The sequence below is a fragment of the Humulus lupulus genome, chromosome 5 (assembly GCF_963169125.1).
Source record: "Humulus lupulus chromosome 5, drHumLupu1.1, whole genome shotgun sequence".
In the NCBI taxonomy this organism is placed as follows: Eukaryota; Viridiplantae; Streptophyta; class Magnoliopsida; order Rosales; family Cannabaceae; genus Humulus; species Humulus lupulus.
In genome coordinates this window covers 24,040,654-24,061,441 of record NC_084797.1, presented here as the reverse complement: position 1 = coordinate 24,061,441, position 20,788 = coordinate 24,040,654, and the positions used below count along the sequence as shown (strand labels likewise).

General features: G+C 33.7%; 2 protein-coding genes across 2 annotated transcripts; both read left to right on the top strand.

Annotated features, from left to right (window-relative positions):
* Positions 1-4,213: 4,213 nt before the first annotated feature.
* LOC133778964 (L10-interacting MYB domain-containing protein-like) lies at positions 4,214-4,899 on the top strand. The gene is made up of 2 exons (XM_062218973.1): positions 4,214-4,549; positions 4,645-4,899. Exons 1-2 carry the CDS (start codon positions 4,214-4,216, stop codon positions 4,897-4,899), a joined length of 591 nt encoding a protein of 196 aa, XP_062074957.1.
* A 5,002-nt stretch (positions 4,900-9,901) lies between these two features.
* Positions 9,902-13,238, top strand: LOC133778963 (uncharacterized). The gene is made up of 5 exons (XM_062218972.1): positions 9,902-10,172; positions 10,254-10,429; positions 10,537-10,618; positions 10,846-11,081; positions 13,080-13,238. The coding sequence occupies exons 1-5, from the start codon at positions 9,902-9,904 to the stop codon at positions 13,236-13,238; spliced, it is 924 nt and encodes a 307-aa protein (XP_062074956.1).
* The last annotated feature ends 7,550 nt before the right edge of the window (positions 13,239-20,788 follow it).

Genomic DNA, 20,788 nt, shown 5'->3' with positions numbered 1-20,788 from the left:
CCAAACGTTTCACTCGGTAACTGTGTTTGCATTAAGTGTAGCTTGTCAGGAGATCAAATGATCATGTACCTACGAATCGCCTCGATCTACGAAGAATGACGGCTTTAGGCAAAAATTTTGGCATTGAAGAGTCGGCCCAAGATTCGAGTAGATTAGCATGCCTCACTTGTTCGAAGCTTGGGCCAGGGGGCATCTGTTGGGCCCAAAATATTCGGCCCGAAAATCCTTTCCTCATTTACCAAACATTCGAAACGGCCCGTTTTGATATGCAGAAGCTCCGAAGGCGGAAGCCACGGGTCAGAGGCTACCGCGCCTCTGACCTCTGGATGAGAAATTCAAAATTAGTATGTTTTGGAGGGAAATTCGGTTATTTTTCCCCACCATTCCAGGGTTTGCTTGAACTAACTAACTGCTTTGCATATTTTGTCCTATAAATATAAGATTCATAGAAAAGTAAAGGGATCGGACTTTGGATTGACTTAAGACCCGGAGTGTCTTTCTTGCAGGTGACCCCGACGAGTCAAATGCAAACTTCATCACCAGAATAGTGACAAAGCATCGTCCATCGTTGGATTGCACCTTTAGATATAGAAAGACAAATTGCTGCTTCAACAATATCCTAATTACACTATATGAACCATTTGAACAACACTCAATGAAGCATAATGAGTGGTATTTGCATGTCAATATGATAAGAGAAATAATGATATAAAGAAAATACTATAGAGAAATAACGAGATAAAGAAAATACTATAGAAAAAGAGTGAGATAAAATCTAGAAAGAAACAACAAAAAGAAATAGAGCACATCCTTGGAGACGTCATGGAAGCAATGGTCATGATTCTCAACATAAAATTTTGCTAGTGGTTATTCATGGGACTAAGTAGCATACATGCATAAAAGGACGACACCATGTTAAAGAGGGGCATATGGGTGGAAGGGCATATGGGTGTGCACAGGAGGCCAAGGAAGGTCGAGAAATGCCTTTCATGACCCTGCATATTTTCGACCCCTTGTCCTCACCTAATCCTCGACGAAGGCAAAGTGAGGACTTGTTTAATTTTTTAAAAAGATTTTTTTTCTTCATATATATACATAATATATACGTTAAATATGTATGTATATGTATTATTATTATATATATTAACTATGTATATTTTTAAAAAAAATATTAATTCTAGGAGTGTTGCCCTCGCCCCAACCCCACTTTGGGGACATGAAATCATCCTTGTCTCTGTCTCGTTCCATGTCTAGCCAAAGAATCTTCACTCTATTAGGGGTGGGGCATTGCGGGAAAAATGTGCATCTCTACTGTCAACATACATAAATGAATAGTTTTTAAAAATTAAATTATGGATGAGAGAATATTCTACTTACAATTGTGGTACTATTCGAACAACATCGATGAAATAAGAAAAATACTGAGATAAAGAGAAAATACCATAGAAAGAGAAGGAAATAAAAATCTAGATTGAAAGAAGAATAGAAAATTTGAGAAGCAATGAGAAAACTAGAATTTTAAAAGAAGAAAATATAAAACATATAGAAAGAGAGTGAAATAGTAATGAATAAAGAGTATGATAGAATAATCTAGAAAGAGATAGAATTGTGTAATTTGATTAGGCTCTGTTTGGCGTGGCTTTGAAAGCAGTTCCAAAACGTAGGACTTATTTTGAAAAAATTTCGGGTGAACATTAGAAATAGTTTTTTTGTGATTGGATATTCGACCTGAAGAAGTCAATCTCTACCAACTTCTCCAGGAAACTCTTTTGAAAAAAAGAAGCTATTTTAAATTTTAATAGAATTTAAAATTTTCTATTTTATCTATTTTTAACAATATAATTCCTATTTTATCTTTATTCTAATCAAAGAAAAAATTAATTACATTAGAACATATTTTTGTGATTTAGAAAGCTATTTTAAAGTAGGCTATATAAACAAAAACTAAAAAAGCTTAAGAGCCTTTTTGGCATCGTTGCTAAAAAAATTAATTTTGTTTTGTAAAAAATAAAAAGATGTTCTATAAAGGTGTTTAACATTGTTTTTCAAGAACAATTTTTAAAAACAAAATTACAAAAGAAGGAAATTTTGAGAACAAAAAATTGTAATCTATGTTTTCTAAAAATGTTTTTTTTTGGTCAATTTTCTTTTTCTTTCTCTCACATATTTTCTCTCTCATACTTTATTCTTACCTCATTTTCTATTTTATCACTTTCTTTCTCATTCCTCACTTTCTCTCACATAATTTTTATCTCATCACTGTCTCTTTCATCTTTTTCTCAAACATTAATTTGGCCCTGTTTGGCATAGTTTTAAAAGAGCTTTTGGGATCTCAAAGTAACCTTCAAGTGTGTTTGGATGATACATTAAAATAGTTTCTTTAATTTAGGAGAGCTTCTAGAGAAGTAATGACTCGTCAGCTTTTCTAGGAAGGACCTCTAAAAAAACACGGGAAGCTATTTTATTGTTTTAATGAAACTTTCATAATTCCTATTTTACCCATTTTTTTATGAAAGAAAAAATTTAAATTACATCCTTATCCTTAATTATATAATACGATATATTACACACATCTTTCATTCATCTCACAATAAAAACCTAGCAACCATTTTTATAAAAAAAAAACCAGTAGTCATTTCTTCATCAAGAAAAAATTGAAGGTTAGTAATTTCTTTGATCTATTTTGTCTAGTTTCTTCATGAAGAATATAATATAGTTTTCTCTACTTTTCATTTTTGTAACAGCCATTTTCAAAATAATCTCACTCATTTTTTGATCGACAAAAATTCAAGGTTAGTAATTTTTTTATTTATTTTATCTGCTAATCATATTCAAAGTTCTTATTAAACTACGATTGTTTTTTCTACAAATCGTTTTTAAGTTTAAATTTTAAAAAAATCGTATTTTTTTTATTTGTTTAATTTTTTTATTTTATAAATAGAAATTAATTTCCTAACCATATTTAGATTTTTTTGTATTATAATATTCTATATGAAATTTTGGTTGTTATTTTTGTTTAGATCTTGTTGTATTATAATGAGATATTTATTTTTTGTTATAGAAGTATGATGTGCTTTTTCACTATCTTTTTTATACTTTCATATACATGAGACTAATTTTTTTCACAATCATTATTATTGTTTGTTATTTTATTTAAGATTGAAGTTTCGTTATTTTTTTCACATTCTTTCACATAGCACATTATATATATATATACTAATTGCATTTACTTAAGAAAATAAAATCCCTAAAATACATAAAAGTGTATATAAAAAAAATTCCTAAACAGTATAATTATTAATTGTCATATGTAATTTTTTATTTACAAAAATATGTATGAGTGTGTATGCATTCTAGCCTAAATGGATATATGTAAATTGTAGAATTATAATTATGTAAAAAAATATTTGTTTGAATGGCACTTCTCAAGTTCCATCAATTGATCATTATTAAATACATGAACAAGAGGTTTCCAACACTTTTTTATATTAGATTTTAGTGCTTTTAAATCACTATTGTATTATTATTCTTTGTGACATATACATAACTGTAACAAAACTTTAATTTTTGGTCAAATATATCATTTATGTTGTTATTAATTATTATTATTATTTTATATCTATTATTAAAAAAACTATCCTAGACCGTTGATTTTTATTTATTACTGAATTTGAAAAAGAGAAAACATGCATGCCTAGGGATGAAGTTGTTTAAATAATACAACATACTGATATAATTAAATTTGATTCACATATTGAAAGTATTTCCTTTGCTTGCTTCTCTACAATGTGATTCTTAATATGATCCATGAGTGATCCAATTTCTCTTCCATTGTGATTAATATATTGTCTTAATGACTTTTGATAAGTAGTGTTTCTATTAATCTTTTTGTCTTCCTCCTCTATCATGGAGGAGAGACCTTTTTCACACACACACACACACACATATATATATAAATTAATCAATTGTATGAGAATCAATTTCTATATATGTCATTTAAATCTGCATATGTCTTTGGGATTTATTGTCTATCCATTATTATACTTCTTTAATTTTTAGATTTCAATTTATTGTACTCAATTTTATTTAGTTAAATTTCACATTATTAATAATTATTGCTCCCATTTTGAGAAAACAAAATATTATGTGTGTATATTATTATGTTTTTTTAGTTTGCATTTCTTATATGAAACTTTTTTTTTTTTAAAATAGAATGGCGAGTGAGGGTGAGGTAACACAAGGAAAATCAAAAACAATTTGGGATCCACCAACACATGAGAAATGGATTGATTTAGCTGTAGAACAAGTGAGAGCAGGTAATAGAAATGGATCACATTTGAGCAAATTAGGTTGGAAAATTATTATTGAAAAATTTAATCTTGCAACAAAAAGAAATTATGATCGAAAGCAAATGAAAAATCATTGGGATAATGTTAAAAAAGAGTGGCAACTATGGGATTCATTACTTAGAGGAGAGACTGGACTTGGTTGGGACATACAGAGGCAAACAGTTGATGCTCCAGATGAATGGTGGGATGCAAAGTTACGAGTAGGTTTTTGTACAAAGCTCTTATAATTATGATTTTTTTTATAATTAATAATCTTACTATATATTTTGTTTCCTAATTAATAAATCATCAACAGAAATATCTAGATGCTGCTAAATTTCGAGTGAGAGGTTTAGAACATTCTTTCAAACTGGATGAGTTGTATAGAGATGTTACTGCTACAGGAGCTAGAGCTTGGGCACCAACCTCTGGTTCACTATGTAGTGTTCAAGAAGTTATCGATAAGTTAGTTACACTTCCAGGTTATGAACCAATGAGCCCTCTTTTCAAAGTTGGTACTTCCTTGTTCACAAAGAAAGCAAATAGGGAAATTTTAGTAGCTTTGAAGTGATAATTTTGCAAAATAGACAAAAGAAGATTTGAGAGAGAATCAAAAGGGAGGCTAGGTTTTCATTATAACGAAAGAGATGAAAATAAGAGTACAAAAGCAACAAAATATATAGCCAAAATAATGAGAGGCTAAAAGACTAAACTACCCTTACATATTAATAAAACTTATATTATTAACACACACCCCCCCCCCCCCTCAAACTCACGATGCATTTGCGGGAAGCATCGGGAGTTTGCTAACTAAGAAACGAACGAGAAATAGTATGAGCCTTCGTAAACAAGTCGGCAATCTGCATAGCGGAAGTGACAAATGGTAAAGTGATGGTCCCATTCTGATAGTGGTGACGAGTAAGATGGCAATCTATCTCAATATGTTTCGTGCGCTCATGAAAAACGGAGTTGCGAGTAATCTGAATAGCACTAACATTGTCACAATGCATCGGAGTGGAATCTGAGAGAATAACACCCATATCAGCAAGTAACCAACGCAACCAAACAATTTCAGCAGTAGTGGAGGCCATGGCACGATATTCTGCTTCTGTAGACGATCGAGAGACAACAGTCTGTTTTTTACTCTTCCAAGAAATAAGAGAATCTCTCAAAAATATGCAAAAACCAGTGGTAGATTTGAGATCAGTACAATCACCACCCCAATCTGCATCTGAGTAGGCACGTAAATCTAAAGTAGACGTAGATGGAAAAAGTAGACTCTGATATTGAGTTCCCCAAAGATATCGAAGAATACGAAGCACAGCTGCCTAATGAATGGTAGTGGGAGATGCAACAAACTGACTAACAATGTGAACTGCATAAGCGATGTCTGGCCTGGTGATAGTAAGGTACACTAAGCTACCAACCAGAGTGCGATATAGAGAGGGATCTGACAAGGCAACACCGTCAGATGAAGAATACCTGACATTAAGCTCAAGAGGGGTATCAACAGTGCGAGCATCAGAGAGACTAGCCTGAACGAGAATATCAGCAATGTACTTGGATTGAGAAAGAAGATAGCCACGAGGAGAGTAAGCTACTTCTATCCCTAAAAAGTACCATAGGGAACCCAAATCTTTCATCTCAAATTCACGAGTCAAGTGCGTTTTCAACTCCGTTATCCCATTCGCATCATCACCGGTGATGATCATATCATCAACATATAAAGAGAGTAAAGTGCGGCCAGAAGAAGTACAGCTAATAAAGAGAGCTGAATCATGTGCACTGGGGTGGAAGCCGAGAGAAGTAATCACGATGGAGAATTTTTCAAACCAGACTCGGGGAGCTTGTTTAAGCCCATAAAGAGCCTTCTTCAATCTGCAAACTTCTCCTGAATTATGAGGAACACCTGGTGGAGGAACCATGTAAACTTCTTCTTGAAGAGTCCTGTTCAAGAAGGCGTTTTTAACGTCCATTTGAGAAATGGACCACTGTCGAGCAGACGCAACAACAATGAGAGTAGGAATAGTGGTATGTTTGGAAATTGGAGCGAAAGTTTCCTCATAATCCATCCCATACTCCTGAGTAAAGCCTTTAGCAACCAAACGAGCTTTGTATCGCTCTACTGACCCATCAGACTTAGTCTTGATCTTGTAAACCCAACGGGAACTAATAACACGCTTCCCCACAGGAAGAGGAACAATATCCCAAGTACTTGTCTTGTACAACGCAGAGAGTTCTTCAGCCATTGCCTGCTGCCAAAGAGGGTCAAGAATAGCCTCTTTATAGGAAGAGGGCTCAGAGAGTTGGTGAATACAAGTCAAAAAAGAAGAGAAAGAATCAGAATAAGTGGAGTAGAAAAAATCAGGTAACTGTGTGGACTTACAAATTCTTTGAGGGTAGCGAGGAGGAGGAGCAGGATCCACAATCTCAGAAGCATCTTGGGCAGTAGTAGGGACAGAAGGGACTTCGACAGGCTGAGAACCGACATCTGCAGAGTTAAGAGTATCAACAGTACAAGAATCAAATGGATCAATACGAGTGAGATCAGATTTGTGTAGATTGGGGGTGTCCGATGGAATAGAGTAGAAAGGTATATGCTCAAGAAACACAACATGACGAGAAACATAGAGTTTTTGACTAACAGGATCATAACATCGATATCCTTTTTGACCTTCACCATAACCAAGAAATATACAAAGAGCGGAATGAGAAGTAAGCTTACTACGTTCAACATGAGGACGGAGAACAAAACATGTGGAACCAAAGGCTCTCAATGAAGAATAATCAGGAGCGTGACCATAAAGTTTTTCAAAGGGAGACAGACCTGAAGTGACAGATGACGGAATTCTATTGATTGAATGAACTGCAGTCAGAATGGCTTCCCCCCAGAACTCACTAGGAACATAAGCAGACAATAAGAGAGAACGAGCAGTTTCAACAATGTGTCTGTGTTTTCTTTCGGCAACCCCATTTTGCTTTGGTGTATCGGTACAAGAGGTTTGATGTAAGGTACCATCTAAAGCAAGAAATTCAGAGATACGATTGGAGGTATATTCACCACCCAGATCACATCGAAAACATTTGATAACAGCATTATGTTGAGTTTTAACAAAAGCACGAAACATATAATAAATCGCGAGGAAATCAGAACGATGTTTCATTAGATAGACCCAACAAAAATGAGTATAATAATCAATAAAAGAGACATAGTAACGTGATCTGCCTTTTGTTAGAATGGGTGATGGCCCCCACACATCAGAGTGAATCAAATCAAAAGGTGCAATAGAAACAGAAACACTTTTATAAAAAGGTAAAGCAGAAAATTTTGCCAATTTGCAACCACAACAATCTGAAATATCATGGGTTTGTAACTTTCCTAATGCTCCCGTGGAAGCTAAGTACTTTAAACGTGAACCAGATACATGTCCAAGACGAGAATGCCATAAATAAAAACTAGACGAAGACGAACTTAAACGAAATGAAGACAAATCGACACTAGAAGCTGCAACATCAGAAACTCTTAACTCATCTAAAATGTAAAGCCCCCCTGCCTACGGCCTGTCCCAATTAGCTTCTTGGAATGAGGATCCTGCACATAACAACAAGAATTAGAGAAAATAACTGAGAAACCAAAGTCACATAATTGACCAACAGAGACAAGATTCAAAGTAAGATTTGGAATATGATATACATCAGAGAATGACATTTTTGGAGTGCAAATCGAGCTAATCCCTGCTAATGGCATGGGAGTGCCATCAGCGGTCATGACAGATACAGAGGGTGCTGATTTAATGGACATGAAGGAATTGGAATTAGGTGACATATGATGTGAAGCTCCAGAATCAAGGACCCATATAGAGGAAGATATACCTGGTGTACTACTAGAAGGAACCTATGTGTGAGGAGGCTGACATGGCGTGTGGCTGCGAGGCAATGAACTTCTGAAACTGCTCTGTGAGTGTATCAATCGAGGTACTAGGAGTGCTTCCAGAATCTGCAGGTGGAACAATAGCTGCCATGTTCGAAGACATAGAATGAAGAGGTCGATGAGGTTGGTGGCCAGATTTCCAGTGAGAAGACTGATTCGGTGATTGCACCCTGTTCAACAGTTTGGGACATTGAGCCTTCCATTGTCCCTTTTGCTTGCAAAAACTGCATTCGTCGTAGCCGACCTTGGCTTGAGTCTTGTGTTGATTGTTGGAGGCTGGGCGATGAGGAACTGCAAAGACAGAGGGATTCGGAGAAGGAAGAATCCCCTTTTCTGCCCCCCCCCCCCCTATATCAACACGAGACTCTAAGCGAATCTCTTCTGCTAACAACTCATTAACCACCGAATCAACCGACGGAAGAGGACTGCGATGCAGGATTGTTCCATGAAGACCTTCAAACTCATCTCGAAGAGCCATCAAAAACTGAACCAGACGTTGTGCATCTCTCCGAGAAATGTAAGGGGCAAATGCCCGTAACTCCGCTGATTCAATCAAAGCAAGCTGATCCCATAGATTAGACATAGCAGAATAAAATTCCTGAACGGTCATGCTATTCTGTTGAAGGGCCCGAATGTCAATCTCCAACTGATACTGCTTTGCGAAATTAGACTGTGTATACAGCCTTTCCAAGTGCTCCCAAACTTCCTTCGTCGTCTCATATTTCGCCAATTGGATACCGATTGATTGTTGAACCGAGTTGTTGATCCAAGTGATGATTTTCGAATTGTTGGCATCCCAAAGATCCAACTGTTCTGCAAAGCTCTCATCCTTATCGTCCTTCGGTTTTGTGGAAGTTCCAGAAACATAACCCCACATACGTTTCCTTTTCAGAAATTTTTTCATAATATAATGCCAATACGAATAATTCAGCCCATTCAATTGCACATTAATGGACTGAAGCGAATCATCTTTTGTGCCAGCCATGACGAACAATCGAAATCCAAATAGACAGACCAAAGTGCGAAATCCCCAAAATTGGTGCGAAAACCTCAAAATCAAAGCCAAAGACAGAGCCAAATTGAGGATACTCAAGAACATTGCTCTGATACCATGATAATTTTGCAAAATAGACAAAAGAAGATTTGAGAGAGAATCAAAAGGGAGGTTAGGTTTTCATTATAACGAAAGAGATGAAAATAAGAGTACAAAAGCAACAAAATATATAGCCAAAATAATGAGAGGCTAAAAGACTAAACTACCCTTACATATTAATAAAACTTATATTATTAACATGAAGGAGCCTAAATATCAAATTGAATGGCTGAAAGAACAAGAGTTCGATTTCTAAGTTATATTTTATTTGTTTTTTTTTCTTGTCGAAGATTGTGGTTTATTTATTTCTTGAACAATGTAGTTTGTTTATTTCTTGAACAACGTGGTTTGTTTTGTTTCTTGAATTTAATATTTATGAAAGACACACTATGTTTTTTTTTTAATTTTTTAATTATCTTTTTAATTTTATATAATCCAAAATAATACAATTTTATATTATATGTTTACATGTTTATCTTTTTTAAAGTGTATTTTATCACACTCATTTATCTTATAAATAAAAATTATGTACATTTTTTCAAATACATAATGGATAGTGACACAAATTCAGAAGACATGAATGAAGAATATAAACAACAAGTCATAGCAGAAGAAATGGAAATTGATGAACTTGTCCTTGTTGTTGCAAGAACATCAATATATTATCATAATAATTTTTTGGTTAAGGAACCATGTAAAAATTCACCTCACACTGGCTGGAAATTTATGATGAAAATTATGGATGGAAATGGTCGACGATGTCATGAGATGTTTCGAATGGAAAAACATGTTTTTTGTAAACTGTGTGATAGATTGAGAAGTTATGGACTATAATCTAGTAAAGGTGTGAGACTAGAAGAGTCAGTTGGTATGTTTATGATGATTTTAGGACATGGTGTAGGAAATAGAATGATTCAAGAGCATTTTCAGCATTCATGTGAAACTGTTAGTAGACAATTTTCAAATGTATTGGAAAAAATGAGTATGCTTGCTTTGGATGAAATTAGACCACCTGAAAATTTTGATGAAGTCCCATATTATATACGAAACAATCCTACATATTGGCCATACTTTAAAGTATGAATACGTCATCTCCATATATGCATATATATATATACATATATATATTTTAACTCCCTATGTAGATTTTGATTTTATAATTTTTATCAAATTGTTATTAATAGGATTGTATTGGAGCAATAGAAGGAACACATGTTCGAGTTTCACTTCCAGTAGATAAACAAAGACCATGCATTGGAAGAAAGGGTTATCCTACACAAAATATTATGGCAGTATGTGGATTTGATATGTTATTCACATTTGTATGGGCGAGTTAGGAAGGAACAGCACATGATACTCATATATTTCTTGAAGCATTAAGAAATACACATCTTAATTTTCCTAAACTACCTAATGGTATGTTGTAATCATTTATATTATTTTTGTGAATATGATTTGAAATTTTTTAAAAATGATAATTTTTTTTATTGCAGGTAAGTATTACTTAGTTGATGCAGGGTATCCAAATATGAAATATTATTTAGCTCCATATAAAGGGACAAGATACCATCTTCCTCAATTTCAACAAGGTAGTCAACCTAGTGGCTCTAAAGAAGTATTTAACCATGCTCATTCATCATTGTGCAGTGTTATTGAACGTTGTTTTGGTGTATGGGAAGCACGATGGGAAATTTTGCAACGAATGTCAAATTATAAGTTTGATAAACAAGTAGCTATTGTTACAGCTTCAATGACTTTACATAATTTTATTAGGAGAGAGACCATTAATGACATAGATTTTCCCATCTTGTGATGAAGCAAATGATGATTTTGTAAATGACGATGACCCAAATATTAACTTAGTAAGAGATGCGATTGAAATTGGAGTTATTCGTGATAAAATCGCAGCTGAACTCATACTTAGATAAACATGAGTATTAATTTTTTTTTTATGATTATGTAATAATTAAAGATTTATTTTTGTGCACATGGTTAATTTTGCTTATATTATTATTTTTATTTTTTATGATTGCAATTTTTTTTATTATTATTGTTATTTTTATGGACAAAATTGACATATATTATTTTGTAAGAGCTTTTATATTATACTTACCAAGAACTTTCAAAAGTTCTTTAATGGAAAAAAAACTCTTTTAAAATATAAATCCAAACACTAATTTAAAAGCTCAAACTTTTATTTATCTTTTTCTAGTGTCCAAAAATAAAAGTAAAAGTTATCCCAAACAAGTCATTTCTCTCTCTCCTCTTTTTTTCATCACATTACTTTTTCTCCTTATTTGTTAATTACTTAATTTCACAACATGAGGAATTTGCCTCTGATCCTCGGCCATTCCTATATGTTCTACAATGAAGTATCACATTAATGTTGAAGCAACTACAATGCTCAAAGTCTTATTTTTTAGTTGAGGCTTGGCTACAAAGCTGTGCAGGTCAAATCTGATTGTATAAGACTATGTCAAGTGATTCTTCAAGGCTCTATTTCTTTCTCTAAATTTGGGATAGTTTTGAATCAGATTTTTCATCAATGTAAAAGTTTTATTGTCATTTCATTTAGCCATTGTAATAGAGCCACTACTACTACTGCTCACTCTTTAAAAACCTTGCGTTAGGTATGGAGCAAGCAAAAGTTTGGTGGCCTGGCCTACCCTCTTATTTTTGTTCTGATTGATTTATTTGCTTTTGTGTAATCTTGGCATTTGCCATTGTTTAATATACTGCCGTTTCTTAAAAAAAACGGTTTTCTATTCTTATTTATGAAAACGAAACTTTAAAAACAAAAAATAAAAAAATAATGTCAATTTGTCATGTCCTAAGTTTTTATTTCTCTTCTTCTACTCTCTAGACGTAGAAGTAAACCGAACAAGCCCTAAAGGTTTTGAGTTATTTTGTGTCAATTTGAGATCAGTGATATTTTGTAAATTAGGGAGACAATGTGGGGCAACTCTCGTGAAATGTTTAAAGGCCCACAATTGATTGGGTACCTATCAAGCCCATTAAACAGTTCTGCACCCATAAACCCCTCCAAAAAGAATAAAAAAGGTGAATCAATGTGAGGATCTAAAGTTCATTAAAGAGTTGGCATAGTAGGTTCAGAGCAAAAAGAAGAATCTTTTGTAGCAAAGGCTAGGTGAAAGTAAATAGTAGATAGTGACCGTCCTAATATTTTATCCAAAAAAAACAAATGTTGATAGTGATCCGAGCAAATTAGCACCAAGAAAAAACTAGTTTCATCGATCCACAGTGTATATGTTCCCTACATTTCCGGAGCCTAAAAGTTAGTGGACAACACAATGATACACCAAAACAAATACTATATAACAAGGCGTGCAAATTTTCCATAATCTTCTTCAGCCTCGTAAAGTAGAGTTGGTTCTGGTCCACATAACCCTTTTCTTTTCTTAATTAATTGGGCTCAGCTTTTTAGGACCCCAATGCCACTAATTCTTAATAGAAATTTACATAAATATAAGAAAAAAGTATATGAATTTTTATATTTATGGACAAAAAAATGAGATGCTACAAAATATAGTGAATTTTTCAATTTTTTTTTAAACATGGGAATTTCATAAAATATAAAAAATAAATTGCCATATTTTCTACAAAATTCTCTTACACTTTTTCATCATCTCATTTCTCTCTCACATATATCTCTCTTTATTTTCTCATTTCTCAATCTCTCATTCCCCACTTGGTTCTTTCTTCTCAGCCCTCCACCGGAGACACCACCTTCGCCCTCCGTCGGAGACGCAGCCCCCCACCCCCTGACGATGATGCAGCTCCACCACCCTTTGGTTCTTCTTCTTCTGTTGGTTTTAATGTTATTATTTTGGTTGTTCTGGTTGCTCTTCTTCCTTTTTACATCTGATTTTGCATTTTAAATCTAATTTTGCACTTTAGAAATGATTTTTTTTCTTCCAACCCTAATTGTAATTGGTTACAGTCATGATTTGTTTATATTTTTTTGTTAAAATTTAATTTTTTTTCCAGATCTGTTTAAGTAACCAGGTATTATGGCGACTAATTCTTTTTAGTCATATTTGATTTTTTTCATCAGACTTAGTTGTAATTAGTTACAATAACAATCAATTTAGATTTTTTTTTTGTTTAGATCTAATTTTCTTTCTAGGTCTAGATACCCTCACAATTACTGTTTTTTTTTTCAGATCTGATTTTTTTCAAACTTAGCTGTAACCAGTTACGATTATAATCATTTTAGATTTTTTGTTTGGATCCTATTTGTTTTCAAGTCTGCCTAGATAATCTATTACCATCGCAACAAGTTTTTTGTTCATATTTTTTTTCAAACCTAATTGTAACCAGTTACCTTCACGATCAATTTAGTTTATTTTTTTCATATCAATTTTTTTCTCCAAATCTCACTAAGTAACCAGTTACAATTCAGCTAGTATTTTGATAATAGTACATTACTAAAAAAATCAAAATTATTTTTATAATTGTAACCAATTACTACAACACCACTTATAAAATAAAACTGATTTTTATAGATACAACCAATTACCAAACATCACTAAAAAAATTGGCAGTAGAAAATGATTACTACCACAAAAAAAAAATCAAAATTGTTCTGATAGTGGTAACCAATTACAACAGAAAAAATGTTGATTGAAGAAGATAAAAAAAACAAAAAACAAAATATTTTTCAATGCCTGAACAAAAAAATAACTTAAAAATAATACCTACAATTACTGAAATACCCTCACAAAAATCAAAATTAGCCAAAATAATCTTATACAATTAAATATGGTAAAACTAGTAAATTATTACACAAATATGGAAAAAAAATCCCATAAAAAGTAAGAAAACATAAAATACCATATAACATGCACACAAAAAATGTCATATTTATCAAAGTTTAGAAAATTTTCTCATATTTCATGTAAATTCCTCAATTCTTAATGGATTGGGCTCTGTTGCCAAAACAAAATCCTGCATGGTTTCAAAATAGATAATCACATTTGCCATACAAAGTTTTTAAGTTAAGAATCAAAACCATTCTAAATTTTCTCACTTGCATTTATTTTCAGCCATATATTGCATGAATGAATATCGGGGCATGGTGCAAAATGACCAATAATGTTGTGTGAAAGTAAGTAAATGTCCATGTTTTTAATTTTGTAGTAAAATAGTCTAATCATCTATTTAATATCACATATTACCAAATACACTCTTTAATAAATTACTATTTTATTCTAAATATTTTAATATTATGGTATATGTATATTAGTTTTGTTTAATTAATTTTTATTTTAAAGTTATTTTGATTTTTTTTTTCGTTTTTTATGGATTGTTGAATGATATACCATTCCACAAAATATATATACTTGGTTGAAAAATAATATACCATCAAAACTTACAAAATTATTATTAAAAAATGTATATACTATGCTAACAAAGTTATATACTACCATTAAAATTTATATACCATGATACAAAATTATATACTACCACTATGTATAATAAAATAGAAATTAAATATCACAAAAAAAAAATGATATACCATATCACAAAAAACATATACACTAATTGAAAAATAATATACCAACAATCTATAAAAAATTTAAAAAATCAATATAACTTTAAAATAAAAACTAATTAAACAAAACTAATATACATATACCACTATATTAAAGTCATACAGTCCTAAATAAATAAATAAATTATAAAAAAAAACAATTTAGGTAATCAACAATGTAAAATGGTCATTTATCTACAATTTAAAAAATAAGAACATTAGCTTCTTGATGGCTTTATTTTGGACCATTTCCTATAATTTCTCAATGAATATCATATCATATCATGTCTCTTTGTTTTCTTTTTCCATGGAATGTTAATGTGTGGTGTGTAAAAATGAGTGGAATATATTAGTACACTCAATCATAGAGGGCGAAACTCTTGGCCGTCGCTATTTCTCATAAAATTTTGAAAATGTACTTGTATATAACACAACATTGAAGGGCTAGTGACCATGTATTCTACACAACTGTTCAAGCTCTGACTGTCATAGTGGTCATGAGTAGTATTACGACCATTGGAAGCAATAATATTTGCTCATATACTATGCTTTAAAGATTCAGTACCTATTGGCCCTCATCCTCCTCCTCCCCCTCCCCACCTCATAATTGATAGGGCTACTGTACCAAAAAACCATTTTTTTTTATAAAAAATAATATCCATATATGAAAGAAATGATTTGCCATTATATGTTAACTAATGATTGATTAATTGGTATCGTCAAAACATTTATAAAAATTATTTTGAAATTTTGTGTAAGGTATCAAATAATATTATTAATGAAATTGACACAAAAAAATATGAGAAATGAAATAAGAGAGAGAGATTTGAGGGAAATAAAGTGAATGGTGAGAGTGAAGAATGAGTAAGTGATGAGAGATGATACAATAATAAAGAGTAAGGAAGAGATGCAAAGTAAAGAAAAAAATTGAGAAAGAAAAAAAATGAAAAAAGGGAGAGAGAGAGAAAAAAAATGATGAGATTTGAAGGGAAGTAGAAGAATGATGAGATTTGCAGGGAAGTATGAGAATGATGAGAAAGAAAGGTATAAGAAAAAGGTGAATAAAGTGAGTGACAGAGAAATATAAGGCAGAGTAAGTGAGTTGAGAAAAAAGATGAGAGAGAAATAGTAGCGAGAGAGCAAGAAGAGAAAAATTAAGATGAGAAAAAGAAAGTAAATGACGAGAAAGAAAGAAGAGAGTATGAAGTTAGAATGTGAGGGGTGAGAAAAAAAGGAGAGAAAGTGAGGTGAGAAAAAAAGGGTAATGAGGGAGAAAGTGAAATGAGAGGGTAACGAGAGAGAAAGTAAAGTGTGAGAATCAGAGAAAGAAAGTGAGGTAACGAAAATTTACTAAAGAAAAAATTAAGTAATTTTTTTTTACTTGATTAAAGTATTTTTCTTTTCAAAATTTTTTACTTTTTTTTATTATTATTTAGAAATAATAAAAGTTAAATATAGTTTTTCCAAACATGTTTTTGTAAAAAATAAATAATTCTCTTTTTAAATTAAAAAAATAATTTTTTTTAAATATGTTATGGCTATGATGTTGGCTATCTTATTATGTCTATGACAACTAAATAACTCAGTTTTCTTCATCTCATTACATATGAGTAGATATAGTTTTATAATCACACTTCAAATAATAATAATTTCATATAGACTTTTTGTTTATAGATAAATATATATATTTATAAATATATATTTTAAATGATTATTAATTTTTGGAATAACAAAATAAGTATTCGAAAAGAAATACAAACCAAGGAATCCAATGTGATGATATTAATAATGTGTTATTGTTTATCCCAAAAACAGAGATGATGACGTGGCATGATGAAATGACACGTGACAACATGAAGCATTAATTTCATGAGCCCTGGTCTAATGGCCTTGATCAGAAGATGAAGGGTTGCCTCCACAAGTTTGCTTCAATATGACTAAGGTTGTTGATCAAAGAAGTACAGGCTAACTGTATGCAACTTGCTCAAAAAAGGAACGTTGGTCGAATGAAGATCTTATAAGCACTTTAACGACCAGATCAATCCATATTTCACAAGATATTTATGTAACTGTATTTTGAATGTATTTTATTTCATATTTCAGATTAATGCGTGTAGGGCCTATTTCATACTTGTAAGACCCAAGACCCACTGGAAACTCTATAAATAAGACCACTCATTGTCATTTGAGGGGATCGAATTAGAAAATTTCACTCTAGATTACGCACTTACAAACAGAAACCTTGTTGTACTATATTTTCTCTCAGGCTTAAGAAACTCAATTGATATTGGTTCATCTTATCTTGAGTTTGGGACCTTCGTGATTAATAAAAGTACAAGTGGAAGTAGGTCATTACCAACCCTTGATGCTGAACCACTATAAAATTCTTTGTGTTGTTTACTTAATTCATGTATTTTTTTTTATCTTTAATCGTCGCTTAACTTGACTCAGTGTCGGTTGACTAAAATGGTGGTCAACATTTTGGTTCCTTGATTCAGAGTTGAACTCAAGAAATAATTCAGTTCACCAATCCGAACAAATGGCTATAACTACAAGAAGCCAAAGCTGTAATGCCCCAAATTTCCTAATAAGGTTTAGGACCTTGATTAGGAGGCCGGGAGGGCCATAATGGATTTATTATAGTATTTAATGATTATATGCATGTTTACGTGAATTATATTATTATATGATGGTGAACGCATGCATATGGGTTCATATATTAATTATGAGGGTAATTTGGTAATTTGGCCACTGTAGGCGTAATTGTATATTTTGGGTGCGTGATTGTGATTAATTAATATAGCCACATTATAAGGTGGATTGGTTCGAGCTATTTGACATGAGACGATCATGAGATGTAAGTGTTCGGTCTAGTCATAACGAGATTAAGTTCGGGGCTCGGGGTGAGTCTCGGGGTGAATTTAATGACTAGAGCATTACCGGGAATTAAAGGGTAATGGGATATGGATTATTGGTGTTTGAGGTTATTGAGAATAGCGGGAATTGGAGGATGTTAACTGTGATTAATGAAATAAGTGCGAAAGGACGGTTTTGTCCTTGGTGGTTGTTAAGGTTTTACTTTAGACCTAAGGGTATTTAGGTCTTTTTACCCTAAGAGATATATATCAGCCATTAAGGCTATGGAAGAGTAACAAAAACAGAGTTTCTTTTCCTTCTCTCCCGATAGATTTTCTTCCTCATTTCTCTTTGGATTCTCAAGCTCAGCTTAAGGAATTAAGCCAAGGAACCAAGCTTGGCCAAGCTAGGGTTGTGCTCCACCATTGAAGAGGGTGTGTTGCCAAGATTAAGGTGAGTTTTTAGCCACTAGAACTCTTGGTTTTACTCTGTTTTCTAAGTTAAGTTTCAGCTGGTTTTTGGGTTGGAAACTTGGGAATTGGTTGGAGTTTTGGCTAGGGTTCTTGGGGTTGTGGTCCCTAGGACATGTGGAGATGGTGTTTGGGTTCATTTTGGAGTTAATTTGATGTTTGGAAGCTTTTGGATTGGGTTAGAAATGGTAGAATCGAAAGAAGGAAAATCTGGGAATTGGCTGGCTGAAGGTAGCGCTACAGCGCCCGGTGTAGGGCGCTACAGCGCTACCTGCAGGGAGGTTGGGCAGCTTGAGGTTCTGTCTTGAGCGCTAGGGCGCTAGAAGGGCAGCGCTGTAGCGCTACCCTGTTCCTTCAGAACCCTGTTTTTGGTGTTTTTAAGGGCTTTTGGCTTGGGGTTTCAATCCTTAAGGCCCGGGATCGAATCTACTCACTGTGAGGGCATGTTTCGAGGTCCCGAGAGTGGGGTTTAGGTTAAGACCCTATCTTTGGTAATTTTCATTAATTGGAGATCGTTTTGGTTATGACTAGGTGACCGCCAAAGGATTAAGGATCGATCGTTCTCAAGGGTCGCTCTTGTTTCAACTTTTACTCGAACCGGAGATAAGAGAACAACACCCTGTGTATATGAGACATGCATGGCTATTATTGGTGTATGCCGGTTGATTATTATATATGACATGCATGTTTATTATGATGCATGTTGGTTGATTAATGAGTATGACATGCGTGGTTATTATTGATGCATGTCGGTTGATTATTATGTATGACATGCATGGCTATTCTTGATGCATGTTGGTTGACTATTAAACGTGACATGCATGACTGTTATTGGTGCATGTTGGATTGCTGGATATGTTGCATTTGATGCATGAGAGACATGTGATTAGGACATGCTTTGTATTCTGGGTATGATATTGTTCAGAGCTTTAGCCTCTATGGTTGTGCATGGTCCTAATTGTACCGATATCTGTTTAGTAAGCATTCTAAATACCTTGTTTATGGATATTGACCATGTGGTATACGATTGGTGGCATGACTTGCTTGTTTAAGACACTGACTAGTCAGGGACCGACTCTAAAGTCGAGAATCATGCATTGAATGGCTCTACAGCATTAATGCTAGACTGACTCTAAGGTCGAAGAACTTATAAGCGCTTGCCTGGTCTACGACCAGATGACTATAGCCAAGGTATGTGACCGTTTGTCACATGGCTAAGGGACGTTGTCCATAGTTTCGACTCTAGAGTCGTGAGGAAGGTTATGTTGGTGACTAATCACCTTGCACCTGTCCTAATCAGACTTAAGAAAGAATCACTTATCGGTTAAGCCCTGGTGACCTTATCGTCACATGGCTAGAGGGAGCGATGCTCATTATTGTGACTTTTGGCTATTGTCACCTATTTGCTTGGACTGATAGTCCCGAATGGTTATTATGATCGTTGTTGATATTATATCATGCCCTATTGTGTTTTCTTGCTGGGCTTTGGCTCACGGGTGCTACGTGGTGCAGGTAAAGGCAAGAGGAAGCTGGACCATCCTTGAGTTAGAGGGCTTAGGTGATGACGTGTACATATGCAGCTGCTCGTCCGCCATGGCCGAGGTTTATAGTGGAACTAGGGTTGAACCCTGTTTTGCCGCTTAGAATGGCATGTTGTAAATATTTTTCTGTAATAGACCCTGAAACTTTATTTTCGGGATCCCAATGTATATATTAAACGTACTAGTGAAACGTTACATCCTAACCAAAGTTTTTAATCCCTAAACCGCTAATCATACTTAGTTCACGATTTTGGCCAAATGACTCGATTAGCGAGTTTAGCACTGTTTACAAGGCACACCGTAACGGTCCCTGGAGCTTAGGACGTTACAAAAGCCAAGAACCTCAAGGAGGAAACCAAACTACTGGACAACATGAAAGCCCTTTGAGAAATCAGTTTCCTCTCCTGCATCTTGGTCAGCAAGTTCCTTTAACTGGGAATCTCATTACGAAATACCTGGTAGTGACGAGCCTCACACATATTTGGGGTAAGACCTTAACCCCTACATCGAGCAATTAAAGGAACTTGTGGGCCAATTCCAAGAACAGTTTGTTGCTCTGCATGAAAATTAGGCAGCAACACAAGAGGTAGTAGCTGAATCCTTAAACAAGCAATGACAGGGCTTCCAAACTTGGATGGATCAACGATAAAGGGCCTTAGAAGCTCGAGAGGATGGAGCTAATAAAAAAATGCTGAAGCAGTTCGATTGTTAGAAGCTGTCTTACAGAAAACACAACTTAATTGACCAGCAAATCCACAACCTAACAATGGTGGTCGAGTTAATGAGGCTCACGGATACACTGGTCGAGTCATTGAACATAATCAACCAACAAGATCCTGAGATCAAGTTGTTCCTTCTGGAAAAACTCTAAGTAATCGCACAAACAGAGAGTATCAACCAGTGCATCATCGCTAGTTGCATTAAGGTGAACAAATCTTACCTAATTGTAACAAGGAGCAATGTCATGGTAGACAAGTTTCCGGAGAAGGAAGATCTCTTGATGAACAAAACTGAG